This window comes from Urocampus carinirostris, chromosome 4 (genome assembly GCF_059441175.1).
Source record: "Urocampus carinirostris isolate Australia breed hairy pipefish chromosome 4, RoL_Ucar_1.0, whole genome shotgun sequence".
In the NCBI taxonomy this organism is placed as follows: domain Eukaryota; kingdom Metazoa; phylum Chordata; class Actinopteri; order Syngnathiformes; family Syngnathidae; genus Urocampus; species Urocampus carinirostris.
The window spans coordinates 15,189,563-15,208,267 of record NC_142352.1 but is presented as its reverse complement, the minus strand read 5'-3'; the positions used below and the strand labels follow the sequence as shown (position 1 = coordinate 15,208,267).

The window sequence follows — 18,705 nt, the reverse complement described above, 5'->3', positions numbered from 1 at the left end:
AAATCGTTTGTGGTCCGTGAAGACTGCAAGTCGGCTATACAATACTGTATTGTTTTTACTTTAGTTAGTCCATTGCTTGCAGTAACGCTAAAGTGAGAAGTAAAAACATGTTAACCATGGAAAAGATTGCCATTATCAATAAACAAAAGAGGGCACACAAAACACAATTCTTTCTAATTTGCATGGCAGTGACCACACAATAATTTGTACAATTATTGAAATTAAGGAGACTAATAAGGCAAGGAAATTTGCAAACGCCACAATATTCAAAAAGTGGAAATTTTGACATGTGTATCGTTTTTTTATCAGCTGTTCAGTCACCCGAACCCCTCTTTTGCATCTACCTGCTTCTCTACTTTACCAGCACAAGTCACATTACAACTAAGGTAAATAAAATGTCATTATTGCTTTACATATATATTTATTCATAATGTAATATAATCATATACACGTTCTAGTACACATAAGTAGTCGTGGTCCGGCACGTATTAACCAATTACCGAAGGTTTCTATCCCCCGCCTTACAGCGATTTCACTAAGCGATCGCCATCCCATACCGGATTACTGAGGTATCCCGAGTGTCTACTATACTTTGATTTCCTTTTTGGGATTCTAATTGCATATGAACAGTGACCACCATTCTGGCATTCGAGCGGGTTATTTTTACTTGCCTAAAATAATTATAATCACACCTGCCATGGCTTTTAGATGTATGAAATACATGTTGGTCAGTCAAGTTCCATCCTGAGATCATGATGCGAGGCCTTTTTCAAATGTATCACACGATTTTATATACATAGCGAGGGCGATTATTGTACATTTCCAAGATACAGGAGAGCATATCAAAACAGAATCATCACAATGCATTTCCTTATTGATATTAACAAACGGTGACTGTAGCGTGAAATGAAATACATTAGAGACTCAAATTTTAAGGGCTATCAGGGGGTTATTGTTTATGACTTAATAAACACAACTGCAACAATGTCCCCTTCATCCCTGGATACATTAACTGATTCCCATGAAAACATTGTGCTAAATTTTATATATATATATATATATATATATATATATATATATATATATATATATATATATAAAATACACCTGACAAATTTGTGTATTGTTTAGAGAACAAAGTGCTTTATATTTTTTACTTATAAATAAACGTACATGTATGTAACGGGTGTGATAATAACTTTTATTTTATTGAAATTCCTGCTAAAATATGTGTATAGTTTTTGGTAAATGTCCTGCAATGCTGAGTCCAACAGTGCCATCTGCTGGTATGGGGTGGGGTTTGGTTTTGGCTTCTAACATGTGACCAGGAGGTGGGGTTTGTTGTCAGTTTTACCAGAGTACTACAAAGGTAAGACATATCTTTTGGTGCTCCACAAAATAAGTTAATTTTAAACTTTATAACCCCAGCTGACAAATCTCTCAACATGCATAGTAATGTGATTGATATTGTCAAGCTGTTTAGGTTTATTTTCATTTTGTTTCTGTTTTACTAAATATTAATTCCCCTTGTAGAGATCAAAGAGATCTGACCCAGCAGAAAAAGCTAATGTTGTGACTCATCCATTTGCAGGTAAATTGTACCCATTTTTATACTCATTATTGTTTTTATTCCTATTTTTCATATACATTAAAAAAAAGGATGATGTTGGTTAAAATTCAGAGTAAAGAAAAACATGTTGAATTCATTGTAAACGTTAAAAATCCACTATACGATCTCTTGTTAAAAGTATCTTGTTAAAATGCAAAGATTTATACATGTATTGTGATATTCTAAAATGTATTTTCTGTAAAGTGAAAAGAAAGCTCTTTGATATGCTTTGTTGTCAGTTTTACCAGAGTACTACAAAGAGATCAAAGAGATCTGACCCAGCAGAAAAAGCTAATGTTGTGACTCATCCATTTGCAGAAACTGTAATAATAAAAACCTCATCATCCAGTCCAGCGTGAATGTGGATCTTTGGTGGGACACGTACACCGCGGTTACACATGTATACAAAAAAAAAAAGAAAAACGACATGGCAGACAATTTCACATACAGTAGACCCCGGGATCCAGCGCCGCCTCACTGTGACGTTTTTATTTCACACTGTGGACGCTTTTTTGGCTCACCTTTATGGCATTTACCCACTGTACGATATCAAAAACAAATCAACTTGCGTATTGCAGAAACGTACAAAATTCAGACTTTGCTGATATGAGTCATGTAGAGCAAATAAGCCTAGCACAAAATTGACTTCCAAGTAATTCAGGACTTTGGAATGACTGCGTCCCCTTTTTGACAGTTCCCGAACGTATAAATTGACCATCTGCCATGATGAAATCTAATAACATGAAGTTTTGAATGTAATTAAAACATCCAAGGCTATGGATTGATAAAATAATGTTCTCACCGTACGTAATTATATCGATTGGAGGGGCATTCTCAAGTACATTACGCAAATTTCTCACTTCTTTGGCTTTCTAACAAGTTCAGCAACTTCAATGACCCGATACTGTGAGTATCAGATATCTAAGACCACGCCCATAGAGGCATGATCTGGTTAAGCGTCCCTGGTCCATATAAAAAAAAGAGGAACTGATTGATAGTTCGGTCTCTCTTTTCTCCTGCCTCGCATGGCAGGCGCTTGATGCAGCCGTACACTGCGGCTTTGAGTTCAGCACGTGGGCCGCACGTTGCGACCAACCGGAACACAAGACCAAAACTGTCCGCAACAAGAAGTTTAACAAATTTAACACCATGTTTGCTAGTTCTTGGGAATGAGTGTTTTTTTTTCTGTACAATAGAATATCCCCAAATCGACGAGCATTGGAGCTTTTTTTTTGTGCTATCAACTTTCAAAGTTCGAAAACTCCCATAATCTCCGGCGCTTCCACCCTTTCCTTTTTTTCTATCATTAATTCTCTGTGTTAATAAATTGGGTGTCATTTCCATCAGCCTGGTTCATTGGTTCGATTTTCTTGGGATTAGCAATTCATATCAGAACTCAGGGGAACTGAACTAATAACAATTTAATTTTTTTCAGTGGAGGATATGTTAGCATCCTTCAGAGAGAAAAAGATTTATGGTGGAGAACAAGCAACACCTAGAGGCAAATTCGTTTACTGATTGCAGTAAAGAACAATTCGTTTCAATCCTAACGATTTTCAAAATGAAAGCTAGAAAAATCCTTACAGTCATGTCTCTAAGATGCCTGTCTGCTATTTGTCGACATCATATAAAATGCTGGACTGCTATTGGGCTGCGCCACGGCTTCATGAAAATTGCCTGAACTAGCTCCCACAATGCCTTTCTGTGTTTTTATTTGTAATTGGATTTTGGATTTTTTTCTCGAACGTCATCAAGTTGTGAAAATTGGTAATCATACCTCAAATGATCTCGTTCTAAACACCGGTACCCCACAAGGATGTGTTTTATCACCTTGTCTTTATTCCATATTTACGTATGATTGCAAATCCATTGATGATAACAATCTAGTTGTTAAATTTGCTGACGACACTACTGTTTCTGGTTACATTATGAACAATGATGAGAGCGCATACAGACAGCAGGTGGATAACATCGTGGAATGGTGCAATGGAAATGATTTGATATTGAATTTGGACAAAACCAAAGAAACGATTATTGACTTTCGGACGAAAAACAAAAAACAGAAGGAATTTTTACTTATCAATGGTAAAAGAGTCAAGCAGGTGGAACATTTCAAACTTCTCGGGACTTTTATTTCAGAAGATCTAAGGTGGGCACTGAACTCAGAAAAAATTCTAAAGAAGGCACGCCAAACAACTTTCTTCCTAAGGAAGTTGAACTCCTACGATGTTCATCGGGAAATCCTAGTTAATTTTTATCGTGCGATTATTGAAAGTGTTATAGCAAATTCTATTATTGTTTGGTTTGGTCGAATCACAAAGAAAGATCTGTCGGAGTTCAATTCTGTAATCCGCACAGCGGAAGAGATTGTGGGCACCGGTTTGCCATCCCTGGAATCTATATATAATGATAGAGTTTTGAAACATACCTCAATTATTCTTAAGGATGAGAGTCATCCTGGTAATGATCATTTTCATCTATTACGGAGCAGTAGACGCTTGAAGTCATTCAGGGGTACTAAAAGGTTTACAAACAGTTTTTACCCAAGTGCTGTCTGAATCTTTAATAATGTAAATTGTAATTTCAGTTTTTCGTTTTATATTCTGAATCTTGTTAAATTTTTAAATTCTTACTTGAGCCGAGACAACGAGACAATTTCTGATGATTTTTATGTGAAGATTATTGGTTGAATGAATAAACTAAAAACAAACAGCTACCCTCCCTATGTTGCATAGCCGTAACAAATCGAAGATCTAGACTAATGTTAAAAATAAGAAGGTTATCAAAAGAAGGGAATGTTTTATGGGGATAATAATCATCGCAAATGAAAGTTTTAAAAGAGGTTTCTCGTGGGGTCTACTGTATTTCTTTAGGAACCGATGTTTTTCAATCCAAATGTAAATATCCTTCCCAAGCCTCTGTATGAAAATGAATCATTAAACGCAGGGATCTGGAACCTTTTTTATCGACATGAAAGCAAAATTTACTTTTCTATTTATATTATATTTCAGGACAAAATTAAACTAAAACGACCAAACCTGCTCTCTACATAAAAGGTAATTCTTTGGTCCATTTTATTTCTTTGAGTAACATTTGACGATTTAATAAATGAACTGTGAACAGGTAAAATTCGACCTACAACCTGATTGACTACCACTGCCAGCATATGCTCATCTTCTCCAGCAGAGGCAATTTTTTCCAGCGGATGCTCATTTTTTAAATTCAATGTCTGGTCCCAAAGGGCGGAACAGCCTGGAATGCGTAAAGCGATTTTGGCAGGCAGCCGGCACAGCAACCTAACACAACACTCTGCAATAACTAGATACCATCTCAGCAGCAGATGGCCCCATTGTAACGGTTTTACGGTCGATCGAAAAGATCTGGGTTTTAAGTCCGATGTTATCTGCTATACATTTCATTACAACTTTCAATAATCAAATATTTATTACCCCTTAAGTAAATATGTACAACTTCCCGTCTCGATTACTGTAATGCACTACTTACTCTCCGGTCTCCCAAAGTCCAGAGTCAAGAGTCTTTAGCTAGTACAAAATGCTGCAGCGAGGCTTTTGACTAGGACAAAAAAGTCCGATCACATCACGCCGATTTTGGCTAACCTGCATTGGCTCCCTGTTAGCCTAAGATGTTATTTCAAGGTTCTCTTAGTATTATACAAAATCATACATGGACTTGCTCCCTCATATCTTTCAGATCTGATTTCCCCCTATGTTCCGGTCCGAAGCCTTCGTTCTGAGAGCGCCGGTCTTCTGGTGATCCAAGAGCCAAGAAGTGTTCGACTGGTTCGAGAGCGTGCTCCATCCCGGCACCGATGCTGTGGAAAGCTCTTCCCCCTGAGATCCGATCTGCAACCTCAGTGAAAATGTTTAAATCTAAGCTTAAAACACACTTCTACTCTATAGCATATGAATAACCTATACTTTTCGTGGACAATATCTCTGTATTTGTGATTGCAACATCCTATGCTGTCTGGTCATCCTGAAAGGGGGATGCCACATGTGCGGTCCCTTCTCAAGGTTTCTTCATTTTCCTCATGTTGAGGTTTTTGAGTTTTTCCCTGCCCTCATGTTGGTTCCAGATCAGGGGATGGTGTAATAATAGTCTGAAAAAATAGTCTGTGTAATAACAAGAAGGGGTAATATATAACTTTTAGATTTGGGACCTGGTTACAGTCAAATGGTCTGCGCTTCGACATATAACACGGAGGAGCCTGGAATCGAACCTGCGATGTCTTGAAGACAAGCACTCTACCCCCTGAGCTAAAGCTGCCCCTCAACTTTCATCCTATATTCCTCTTTTTATAGCTATGAATCGTTCTTTGTTATTTACAAACATTTGTATTCAAAGTGTGTTGATGATCACACGCGATTTTTCTATGAATACAAAATATATATCCAGGATATGCAAGAAAATGACTCATCTGCTTGGTAGAAAAGTGCTACAGCACACCTAGTGGTAGAAACGCAATATTGCACCCCAGCCTAAATGGGTTTAACTAGAGAATACAGTAGACCCGTGGGTTACAAAATTTCACCTTAGAATGATGTCACGTTGCAATCTAATTTTTTGTCCCCTCGTAAAGTTTTTTTCCCCACCATACGAAATAAACATATTGTTTTGCATGCTCCAAAAATTATGTATGACTGTGCGAGTTACTGGCCTCACACATCTCTAAGATGCTGGTCTGCTATTGGTTTGCATCACAGCTTCATGAAGATGCCGATATCTAATTGGCTGAGTTCTCTCCCACAATGCCTTTCTCTCCCTATAGTTCAGAATCCTGTGTGCTTCGTGAAGACTTTCTGAGTTAGTGCGATGCAATACTGTATTTTCTGTATTGTTTATTTATTCACTATGCATCCCAAGACTTGCAGTAATGTTAAAGAGAGAATCAAAATAATAATGGAAGCAAAGGTTGCCATCATCAAAAGAAAATTCGAACTAGCCACACAAATCGTTACCCTTGCCGAGGAGTGTGGGTGTACCCAATTGAAAATCGGGATAAAAAGTTTTAAAATCAGTTTCCTTTTTAATACATCTCCCCCTTCCCTCTGCATCCGCCCGCTACTCCATTCGACCAGCTCCTTGATAGATAAAATTGTTTTTTTTCCTTTACATGTACAGAGCCGCCTAACAATTAAAATCATATATCAGAAAGAGTATTTTCAGATTCCAAACTATCTTTTGCCGTATGATTTAAGAGCTCAATTTTTAATTTGGAAGTGGTTCTTGGACAATGTCGAAAACGCAAATCAAACATGCTGTTAAAGCAAGTGTCCAGTAGTTGTCACTAAAGTACTAAAAATAACCAAAGAACAATCAACATAGTCGACTCAATAACTAGCATCGCTTATTTTTAATTTTTGTAGTTTTCAAAGAAAATGTGTATTTCGTAATTTGCTATAAACTGGCGGAAGATTTGCATATATTACGTATAAGTATTATTATATACCATTTGGCCTTGCCTATCCTTAAAAAAACTGCCTGACATGTACTCTTTTTATTTTTTGTATTTATTGGTTGTTTGCTTTATTCTTGTTTTATTGATGGTTTATATTCTGTATACAGCAAACATAAATGTCCTGAAGGGCGCTTTGAAATAAAATGTGTTATTACTATCATATTTGATTTATAATTTTAACATTTTATCTGGGGCATTGATGGTTCAGATCCCATTAGCCGACTACCACAGGTTTTTATTCCCCACCACATGGTTAGATAACCTTACAATCCCCACTTCAGAACGGATTGATGTTGTATCCTAGGGGGCTACTGTATTTTGTTCCATCTGAAGAGCCATAAAGCATAAACATACATTCTGGCCTCCTTATTCAACGATTTGAAGACACGCACTTCAAACAAATCTCAACGCAGCTAGTTTGTCTCGCACGGCTTCACCAGGTAGGCATCATGTCTGGGAACCAGAATCGGCCCAAGATCTTGGACACCTCCAAATGGATATCGTCAAGCCCGTAGCGGTGATCCGGAACCAGCACTTCCTCCATGATAGATAACTGACTCAATCTGTCGCCGCACATCTTGACAAACTCCACAAAAGCGCTGCAGGAAACTTCGCACTCGCCCAGACCGATAGCAGATAGCTGCGTGCAGCGCTGAGCGATGCGGATGAGTTCCTCATCCAGTGGCCGCAACCCGTTAGCGCACACCACCAACTCCACCAAGCGGGGGCAAGTGAGCCCCACCCGGCCCAGGACATCTTTGCTGACCGAGCGGCCGAAATAAAGATGCGTGACGGGGAGCTCGTCGCGAAAGAAGGGGCCGAACTCGTCCTCGTAGAGGAAAAAGTACATGACCAGGTTGAATTTGGGCGAGTGTCGCACCATGGCGTCCCAGCTGCTCTTCTTGATGGTGTGGAACTGCTGACCGGGGTTCTCACTCACCACGTCGATGCGAAGGTGCTCTAGGTGAACGTGCTTCTCTGAGGAGAGCGCGATTAGGAGCTCGTCGCTCAGCAGATGGTAGTTCAGGGCCAGTTCTCTCAGCCCGTGGCATTGATCAGCCACGCAGAGGATGCCTGAGTGAGGAGAATCTGGATGTTAAAATAGAGCACTGTTAAGCCCCGTGCACAGTTGGTGCAAACTCTGGCAAAGGCACTGGCCATGGGCATTTTGCATTTGGCGTCAGGTGTGCATATGCGGTTTTTGGAGGAAAACATCGGGGTGCCAATTGTGCCGGGTATTAGAACAAGTTTAAAAATTCTGGCGCTCTGTCGCCAAAATCCTCAAGTGTGCACGGCACTGCAGAAAACGGCAAGCTGCTCTTTTCTGAAATGCATGCACTCTAAATACAAAACACTAAGTTGACGTCTGGAAACATTTGTGATGCCCTTCTAGAGAAAAAATAAGTCTGTGTTTGCCTACATTGTTCAAATGTACATAACAAGGGCAAAACAGGAGGTCTAACAGTACATAAAATGGATATTTACAACATACTCATAATATTTAATCTTTTCAACCACAAATGTCATCCTCAATTTATGCATCTGAATTGAACAGTTATCATTAAAAAACGCTACAATTCTCTTTCCGTATCATCGGCGTCATTGTCATTGGAGTTTCCTTTAACCCTCGAGGAAAGATAACAAGTCAATGCAATTTGATTTGGTACCGAGGCAACCACCAATAACTACTATTCTCTACAGTCTTTTAACTTTTCAAAAGGGGGAAAACATTTATAAATCACTGATAAAATCCATGGGAAAAAATGTCCTGTAGTAGAATTTAAAAAAAAATGCAGAATGCAGATCATTTAACATTGAGAACAATAAAAGGAAATTTAATTAAATCTTCTTATTTTTTGTAGGGGAAAATGATTCTAATCATGAAAAAATAGTAAATAAGTAAAATAAATAAGTATCAGCATAGTTATCCGATTTAGAAGGTGACAGAGAACTTTGCTAATATTAAAGTCTTATTTTCTTTTCATTTTATCCACATTTTTAAACTTGATTCTGTTATAAATAACAAAAAAATACTTAAAATCATTAAATAGATCTGATATTGGAATGGGAAAACTAACAACTACAAGCCATTCTGTCGCCTATGTGGAACTCGGCCCAAAACGCGTTATAGTTTATATAAAAAAACATGAGTCGCACTAGAGCCTAATTTGTTTGTTTTTTTTGTCTATTTTTTAAGAAGAAAAACCAACTGTAGAGGACAGTGCATAAGAAAATCAACGATGCTCATTTTAAGCCAAAAAAAATAACTCTAGTTTTTGGCAGTGAATAAATTGGTCTGGCATTTAAGTCACTGATGGGGGTTGTGAGGGGATAACAACAACAAAATAATTCATAGTAGACAAAAGATAGATTATGTACAAAGAGTTAAAGATGTTTTCCAAAAGAATGATGTTAATGTTAAAAGATTATTTGGGTCAATTTTTTATAAGGACTTTTTACAGGGAACAAAAGAGTTCTGTGTGCAAGAGATCTAGTGCATGTTTTGTATTCAATGACTTAAGTAAAAACCCTTTATTTCCATTTCAAAACAGCAGTGCCTTAAACTTGTATCTCTATTCAGGTGAAGCTAAACAATCGATTCCACTTTTTCTAAAAGTTCCGCCATCAAGCCAGAAACAATTGATTCGGCCAAGACGGATTGCGCACCGATAGCAACAATTGCGGGAGATCAATCAAGTGATCACGATAATTCATCACGGGGCCTTATTCCCCAATTTGTTCTCCTTGTGGTTACCTGCGGGTGACACGTGAGGACAACTGCTCATTTTCAGTAGTTTGAGCGTGTCGCTGTTATTGGCCACTAGAACTTTCAGGGAGGGGTCGTCCACGGGCGTGTCGTCTATCTTCAGGGACGACAACGATTTGGAGTTGACGAAAACCACCGTCAAGGCTGAGATGAAGTGAGACTGTGGGACAAATTGGAGAAAACCACAAAAAACAATGCTTCACTTCACATTTGCACTGTGGGAGAGCCATTTACAAAAAGTGGCAGGACTTGCTGGCCAGGTTGTGGGGTATATTTGAACAGCATTAAAAAGAAAAATTGTGAATAATATCCTACACATTCTATAAAGTTATGTAAATGTATAAATAAACTTTAGAAGTATTTTTTCTTTTTTAATATTATTTATTCGTGTAAAACATCCGCAATTTGCAAAACAACACAATAAAAGACATGTTTTAATATCTATAGATAGATAGATCCAGAGCAGGGGTCTCCAACCTTTTTCAGACTATGGGGTACTTTTTGTTACTAGTTAGCGCAAAGGGCACCCAGTTTAATATGCATTTCTAAAATAGCAACTTATCACAGTGTTACTATGTTATAACCAGGTTGATTATTAAAGTAGGGTTAAAAACTAAGTCAATCACAAAAACTGATTTTACTGGAAAAACTCAACAACCAAGCACTAGTAAGCTATTTTCAGAACAGGTCTGCGGGCACCTCAGCTGTCGTTAGGGAGCATCCAGGTGCTTGCGAGCACCACATTTGCGACCCCTAATCTCAAGTATGACAGAGAGCATTTGGTACGCATTTATTAAGAAAAAATATGACTTTTTATAAAAGTGACTGAGAGAAAATACTGAGAAATTTATGGCGGGTCAGATTAATTCATCCCACAGGCCGGATCCGGCCCACGGGACGTATGTTTGACATACCTTGCTCTTCTTTAAAACAAAATTTCTTTAAATGAGCTCGCTTGATAAAGTCTATGTGATTTTTTGGGGCGGCAGTAGCTCAGGAGGTAGAGCGATCGTTTTAGGATTAGGGGTTCCCAGTTCGAATCCCGGCTTGTCCGTGTTACATGCCGAAGTGTCCTTGGGTAAGACACTGAACCCCCAATACCCCCAATAAGCAGGTTAGCGCCTTACATGGCTGCACAGATCACGGCCGCTATTGGGAAATGTGAAGCACACTGTGAAGCGCTGCCCTGCGATTGGCTGGCAACCAGTTCAGGGTGTCCCCTGCCCACTGCCCGATGATTGCTGGGATGGGCTCCAGCACCCCCGCGACTCTACTGAGGATAAGCGGTGTAGCTGATGAGATGAGATGACTGTGAAGCGCTTTGGGAAGTCATTGACTTGAAAAGCGCTATATAAATGCAGATCATTTCATTTCATTTTAAGGATAGGTTTTAGTGTTGAATCGGCATCTTAAAAAGACCAAAAGCTAAAAAAGTGATTCTGCAAGATAGGTCTCTTTTAATATTTTAAGTAGTATCGTATTTATTTGTTTAAACGTTCTCAGCCTAAACTAGTTTAGTGACAACGTAAAATATGAACACAATATCAACGTAAAATTTACAATTAATTTATTAAATGTCCACAAAGTCAAATTCATCATCAAGTACACTCAAGAGTTTTTTCCCTTGTTGTACTATTTTGCTTTAATTTATATCTTTCAGGTCAACATTTTGTTTTCTCCATTCTCTAACATTCATCATCTCTGGTACCATTAATAGAAATATTCTTATAATGAGATAAAATCTTATGTCTTTTTGTACACGATGTAAATCAATAGTGGTTAAGATTCGGCGCGCTCACCACCGCGGCCCGGGTTTAATTCCCGTTGCATTCAATGTTTTGTCATTGTGGTCGGCGATATCAGACTGATCAACCGTTGCACAAATATGGTAATATACTACCAAAATCTAGTGTATAACATGCACTCAAACTCAGAGGTATTTTTTTAGATAAAAAAAGGGCGTTTTACCTGAATAAAGTATGGTAATTGCACAACTAAAATTGCCGTTTAAGTTGTCATAACAGAAATAAAATTAAAACAAAAGCAACGATCTGAACCAACTAGCATAGCGAGAATACTAAATTTCTTCAGTCAGTGGAGGAGTCAACTAACCTTGGGCAGCTCCATGAAGCTGGGCCGAGCCGTGGAGATGAGGCCCAGCGTTTTCAGAGAACAGTTGACAAGCTGAGAGAGGATACCACACGCCGCTTCTGCTGACTCTCTGCTGCTGTCCACCTGAATTCGGGAAGAAGAAAAAAAGAATCGAGTATCGGTTGAGAAGACGCATCTGTTTTCAGGTGGACAGTTCCTACCTTGAAGCTGACGTACTGCAAATGGTTGGCATGCCTTTTGATGATTTGTTTGATGAGTTCAGGATGTGTGGCCTTCAGGTAGGAGCTTGCTGGCTGATTCAACTCAAACTCGAAGCATCGCCATAACTCGGGCATGTGGAAAGCGTGGTTCCAGCCCCGGCACACCTGCATTGATTTCCATGACATATTTAAAACACACACAAAAATCCCAAACCTCTGCACTTTTATTTTTTTACTTATAATCTGTTATCTTAGTTAATCAGTTTAACCGTGTATGGATGTTAAGAGGAGCGGGTATGCTGGGAGCATGGCAGCAGACAGGAGATGTTAAAGATAGCCATCATCACAGCACATAAAATCATGGGATACTTTCTGCCTAATTTGGAGGACATTGACCAGAAGACCACCTCTTACCCCCTGCTGATCTATTGCAGATGCTACAGGCCCCCAAAACTAAGACTAAAAGACCCCGAGACATTTTTTGTTTCCCCTCACAGCCATCACCGCCCTAAACAAGCATATAAGGAAATATCTTGCCTAATTATAGAAAAATATATATTTATATTTTATTGTTGTACACTGCAACAATTAAATGTTTCTTGGTCATCCTCGAAGGGGAATACCTCATGTACCTACAATTTTTTTTCCTGGCACAATTCATTTGCTTGAGTGTCCATTTCCTTTAAGTTTAGAGGTATAATCCCCCAAGTTTCATCTCTACCCATGTTTAAGGGTAAAAAGAAATACAAGTAAGAAAATTATTTCATTTTTGTGGAACTGTCCCAATTACCTGGATTCAAATTTTTCAAATGTCTCAAAAAATCATTTTTAGTAATGTAAACTTTATGTTAACAAATTCTGCAAACAAAGATGATTTCCCCTGAATAGTATTGTTGAATTTATCACTAAAGGATGATGACTAAAGGGAAGGTTGATGTGTTAGCCTTGAGTGAAACAAAGACGAAAGGAAAGGATCATGTATGATAGCTTATGATTGATGCCCACCTCCAATTTTGTATTGTCCTGTTTTTTTCAGACTGCCTGCCTGGTGGTGATACGAAGGAGAAGGACGATTTGAGATGAGTCAGCAAACCAGTGTCTGACCTGAAGCATGCAACGCTTGCATTGACCAGCTGGCAGAGATGGGAAGCTGCGTCGTGACAGTCATAGACTTTCTAGACTAGTTTACAGGCTGGGGGCATAGTTGCTGTCATGCACTTTCCGGACAAATTTCCAACATGTTACCTAGAGTTTACTATGTTTGTGTACTGTAATGCTAAATGTAATTCACCCTGGTCATCCTAAAAGGGGGATTACCACTTGTGAGGTCCCTTCTCAAGGTTTCTCTTTTTCCTCAAGCTGAGGTTTTGAGTTGTTCCTTGCCTGCATGTTGGTTTAAGATCAGGGGTTTGTGTAATTGTAATCCTGTGCAGTCCTTTGAGACATTTTTGTGATTAAGGGCTATATAAATAAATGTGACTGGACTTGGAGGTATGTATGGTAGAAAGTCTGGAGTGACGGGTGGGCATGCTAGAGAAGGAGTGGCTGTGCTTGTGAGTGAGAAAGCAAAGGAAAAACTGGTGGCTTGGAAAGAGTTATCTTCCAGATTGATGTGGGTGAGGTTAAAGTGGGGTGGAGAAGTATGGATGTTTATAAGTGCATATGGACCTGGTTCAGAAAGAAGTGCTATGGAGAGAGAGGAGTTCTGGAAGGATTTGTCCGACTGTGTGGCAAATGCGAAAGAAGGGTGGAAAGGTCTAATACTAGGTGACCTGAATGCTAGAGTGGGTGATAGAACTGTTGAAAATGTGATTGGTAGATATGGAGTACCAGGAAGAAATGAGAGCGGGAAGGAATTGATTGATTTATGTGTGGAAAATGAGTTGGTGATTGGAAATACATTGTTTAAAAAGCGGGACGTGAATAAGTACACCTTTGTCAGAGTGGATGGTGGTGAGATGTGGACAGAGCACTAATGGATTATGTAGTGGTTAGGAAAGGGATGTTAAGTAGATTGTTGGATGTGCATGTTTACATAGGTGAAATGAGTGGTATGTCTGATCATTTTTATGTTGAAGGAAAACTGAGAATAGATGGATCGTGGAGGGCCAGTTATAAGAAGAAAATTATGTTTTATGTTTTAAACAACATATTTGTTAAAGAAAAATTGGTCATTCTGGAAGAGGGATTAACTCATGTGCAGTCCCCTTCTCAAGGTTTCTTCATTTTCCTGATGTTGAGGTTTTGAGTTTTTCCTTGCCCTCATGTATGTTATAGATCAGGTATAATAATAGGTGAGATCAGGGCGTGGTGTAATGGTACTCTTTAGTCTGTAATAATCTGTGCAGCCATTTGAGACTTCTTGTGATTAAGGGTTATACTATACTATTATATTCGTATTTAATTTATTTATTATTCTTGCACAAGGTTGCTGTAAATAGCATCACAATGTTATCAAAAGCACATAGAATTCAGCCCAGTCTATCCTAATACTCTTTTTATCTTATATTTATATTTTAAGTATTTTATAACATGTTTATTCAGGAGTGCCAGGTCTAATATGATCCGTAGTAGAGAATATACACTACGTTGTAAATAATTTAGATGGAGACAGTTCTGTTCTATTGATTGTCTGGACTACATTGAAGCGAAGTTTTGGGCAATTATTAATCCCATGCTGTCTCTTTTTATTTCATAAAGAGTGAAGTCACCCGACCCGTGTTTCATGTTTCTTCCAGATTTCAACGACTTTTCACCCTGCATACCTGAGAAGCATACGCTCTATCCAGCAGAGGCAAGTACTGGAAAATGTGGAGAAGGACCTCCTGGGGCAGGCATTCCCAACAGACCACTTTTTCAACCAGATCTGTGTCCCTCCTCTGTTTGCAAGAGCGCTTCAGAGATCTGCTGCTAGTGCCTTCTCCAACCTCCTGCTTAGATCCTTGGAGACCTCGTTTCATCCTGGAAGGCGAAAATAGTAATGTAGTATTTGTCTTGTATTAATGTCAAATGATAAAAAGAAGAAATGTTAGACCATCGATTAAAAACTGGTTGGAAAGTCGTTGAAAATATGCCATGGTCCTGTCTAAAACACATTTTTATTTGGTTATAGAAGGACTTTTCGGAGGCTATATTTCAACAAAATAAATGTGGTACAGTAGACAGGACACGGTGTCCCTGCCTCTTCACTTTAAAGTGTGGAAGAAAATGCTTTTGGCCCCTTTTCAATTTCCAACAACAAATTATTTCCAGCACCCAAAGAGTTGATAATTTAAAATTTCGTCACGTGTTCTCTAAGATAACCAGTCTACTTTAGGTCGACATCATATAAAGTGCTGGTCTGCTATTGGTTTGTGTCACAGCAGCATGAAAATGCCCATATGCTATTGACTGAACTAACTCCTACAATGCCTTTCTGTCTCTTAATTGTATTCAGAATATTTGGCTTCTTGAAGGCTGTATTGTACTGTACTGTATTCATTCACTGTGGGTCCTAAGACTTGCAGCGATGCTAAATGGAGAAGCAAAAACATGATAACCATGGAAACGAAGCTTCTGATTATCAATAAATACAAAAAAAGGCAAACAAGTGGCCCCCCTTGCAAAGTTGCATGACCATAACCAATTGAGAAACAGTACTATTATTAAAAATAAGGAGGTAATTAAGCATGAAAACGCTTTCAGGTGGATGCTTTAAAATCTCTTGCATTTTTAATCTGCCATCTCCTTCGCCATGTGCATCCAACCCGAAGCATTACTTCAGCACCAAAATAAACCCAAAGCTATACTTTGGCGTTGTTCATACTCTGGGGCCCAAGTGTGCGATTCGCCTGAGGTACGCATCTTGGGGTTTACTTGGGGCTGAGTCCCTCAAATCAAGTTTGCTCTTCAAAGTTCAGCACCCAAATGAAGACTTCGATGGCAAAATGCAGCGAAATAAAACTGAATGAAATGGCGGGAAGCGGAAATGACGTCTGATGTATGCCTTGCACAGGTGGAAAGAAGAAGCGCCACATCGTCTACCGTGACACCGAGGATGAAATTTGCTTTGGATTTACTGATTTAGGGTTAAACAGATATTTTGGTAAGTATGTTCTTTATTATAGCGTTATCTGAATAGTATAACTTTGGCGCCGAAGCACATTTCAGACCTACTGTCAAGTCATTTTTATTTGTATAGCCCTTAATCACAAATAGTCTCAAAGGGCTTCACAAGTTATTACATATAAGAAGCTTAGGTTATTCGTATGCTATAGAGTAGAAGTGAGTTTTAAGCTTAGATTTAAACATTTCCACTGAGGTTACAATTGTTGAACTAAATTTGGTTTACTTTAGATTGACCAAACACAAATCACTTATAGACGTCTAATTTTCAACTAAATCATGTCAAAAATGGACCAGATCAGATTTAGCCCAAATTACAATATCCGAAAAATGCCTGGTGATGATGAATGGTGTTATTAGACTTAAAATGTCTGTACACATCCGTGTTATTGTATATAATAATGTTCCGTTGATTAATATTTTTTACTACGAATTAATTTGCTTTACTATACTGTATACCGGACTCTTATTTATACTCTGGACGCGCCCACTTTTGGTCAAAACAAACACGACTGTGTCATGACCTATTTATGAACATCGTGTTATTTACTCATTAAAATATTTCCCAGTCTATTCAAATAACACTTTTTGTGTTGAAAAGGAGGGGTAAATTTGACGTAGGATAGTTGTTTAAGAATGCAGAATTTAAATATGCATTGTTTTTATACTATGGACACGCCCACTTTGGGTCAAAACAAATACAATGGTGTCATGAGCTAATCATAAAGTTCGATTTTGCTGACTCATTGAACATGACTTCCACACTATTTGAATAAAACATTTACTTAACACATTTGTGTTGAAAAAAATGTTTCTGTAACTTTAACGTTGGCGATTTGTTGAGAACCCATGCGATACAAGAGTAAGCACGATCGGTAGCGTGTCACGTTAGCTTAGCCAACCGGGTTGCTGTCATATTATAGAAAAATCAGAAACGAATGTTGAAAAAGCTGTTTTTATTTTCTTTAAAACTAAATGTGAAATGATTTCCGCCTACCTGATCTCAGAAGTCGGTTCGAATATGCTGCCAGTCAACCGGGTCTGACACAACTTAACTGCGTCCGAGCTGCTCGACCGCTCAAACACATCGGACCATTTGTTCAAAAGGTAAATAGCAAATGTCGACAAAAGAGCGGAAAAGACGGCTTTCGGGGTCGTTTTTGGCTTTTGAACGCGTGACCTAGATTCCGTCAAGTGGAGCTGCTTCGCTAGTTAGTCACACAGTTAAAGATGGCGACGTTGCCTAACCTAAATGCGATTACAGAGGATGGTCAAAAGAGGACGCCAAATCACGAGTTAGACACACTTTTTGTATTAATTCAGTTATCCTTTGCTATAAGCCAGTTAACCTTTCCTGGTTTCGCTGCATATGGGGTTATTATATATAAACAATCACCAAAAGTGTAGGTATTGTTAAAAAATATAAATTGATTACGGGTATGGTTGGGTTGATCAGTCGGTTTGTTTGATGGTTGATTGGCTATAGGGGTTGGCTGATTGGTTGGTTGGCTTGTTGGTTGATTGGTTGGTTGGTTGGTTGGTTGGTTGGTTGGTTGGTTTGGTTTGGTTTGGTTTGTTGGTTGATTGGCTAAAGGGGTTGGCTGATTGATTGGTTGGCTTGTTGGTTGATTGGCTAAAGGAGTTGGTTGGTTGGTTGGTTGGTTGGTTGGTTGGTTGGTTGGTTGTGTTGGTTGGTTGTGTTGGTTGGTTGGCTAAGGGGGTTGGTTGGTTGTTTTGTTGGTTGATTGGCTAAAGGGATTGGTTGGTTGGTTGGTTGTTTTGAGTGTCTACCTAACTAGAATCTCAACAGTAGTTTAAAAATGTACGATTTTCTTTTTGTATCGCTTTTAAACAGGCCCAAGTAACTTTCTAAAATATTATTAGAAATTAAATTTTGGTTCACTGTTAAAACAGGGGACTGTGTAATAATAGTCCGTAGTTGGTGCAGCCTTTAAGCGTCTTATCAGTGTGAATGGGTTGTAATATCTTGCAGTAACATCTTAATTTATTTGGCTCTGTGCTGTCCGCTACCAACATTTATTAACAAAGCAAGCACACCGGTCTTTGTTTGCCTCCCTCCTTGGCCGCTGTGAAGTGTTACGGGAGACTTTTGTCGCTTTACCGCATCTCACTTTGCCTGTCTCCGTGTTAAATTTACTTTTCAAGGAGTCACTTCATATCTACACCTCATACCCCATGCTTATACTCGACTATATGAACTGTGTGGAGGCTAGATGTAAAAAAAGCATTCTGTCACTGAGAACGCCAATTCGCCCTAGTGTAGTATCAGTGAAATTGCACTGTATTCTAGGAAAGTAAAAAAAAAAACTTCCACATTTTTGGAACCACTGGCGTAATCAATAAGTAATCAAGTGAATCAAGTTGCAATTAGATTTAGATAGGGTAATATCGTTTTCACGTTAAGAGAAAATAA

The 18,705-nt window shown here is 38.7% G+C and overlaps 1 protein-coding gene across 1 annotated transcript; it reads right to left on the bottom strand.

The window, feature by feature from the left end:
• Positions 1 to 5,499: 5,499 nt before the first annotated feature.
• On the bottom strand, positions 5,500 to 17,489 carry LOC148366929 (F-box/LRR-repeat protein 3-like). Its single transcript, XM_088333754.1, has 6 exons — positions 17,269 to 17,489; positions 14,933 to 15,128; positions 12,168 to 12,332; positions 11,968 to 12,090; positions 9,844 to 10,015; positions 5,500 to 8,162 (listed from the first exon to the last, which is right to left on the bottom strand). The coding sequence occupies exons 2-6, from the start codon at positions 15,125 to 15,127 to the stop codon at positions 7,522 to 7,524; spliced, it is 1,296 nt and encodes a 431-aa protein (XP_088189880.1). The 5' UTR covers position 15,128; positions 17,269 to 17,489; the 3' UTR covers positions 5,500 to 7,521.
• Between the last annotated feature and the right edge of the window lie 1,216 nt (positions 17,490 to 18,705).

Excerpts from the sequence above, each read along its gene's own strand:
- LOC148366929 (XM_088333754.1), bottom strand. The coding sequence starts at position 15,127 with ATGAAACGAGGTCTCCAAGGATCTAAGCAGGAGGTTGGAGAAGGCACT. Across the intron at positions 12,091-12,167 it reads TGCAGTACGTCAGCTTCAAG|GTGGACAGCAGCAGAGAGTC; the intron begins GTAGGAACTGTC and ends TCCCGAATTCAG. Across the intron at positions 10,016-11,967 it reads GCTTCATGGAGCTGCCCAAG|TCTCACTTCATCTCAGCCTT; the intron begins GTTAGTTGACTC and ends TTTGTCCCACAG.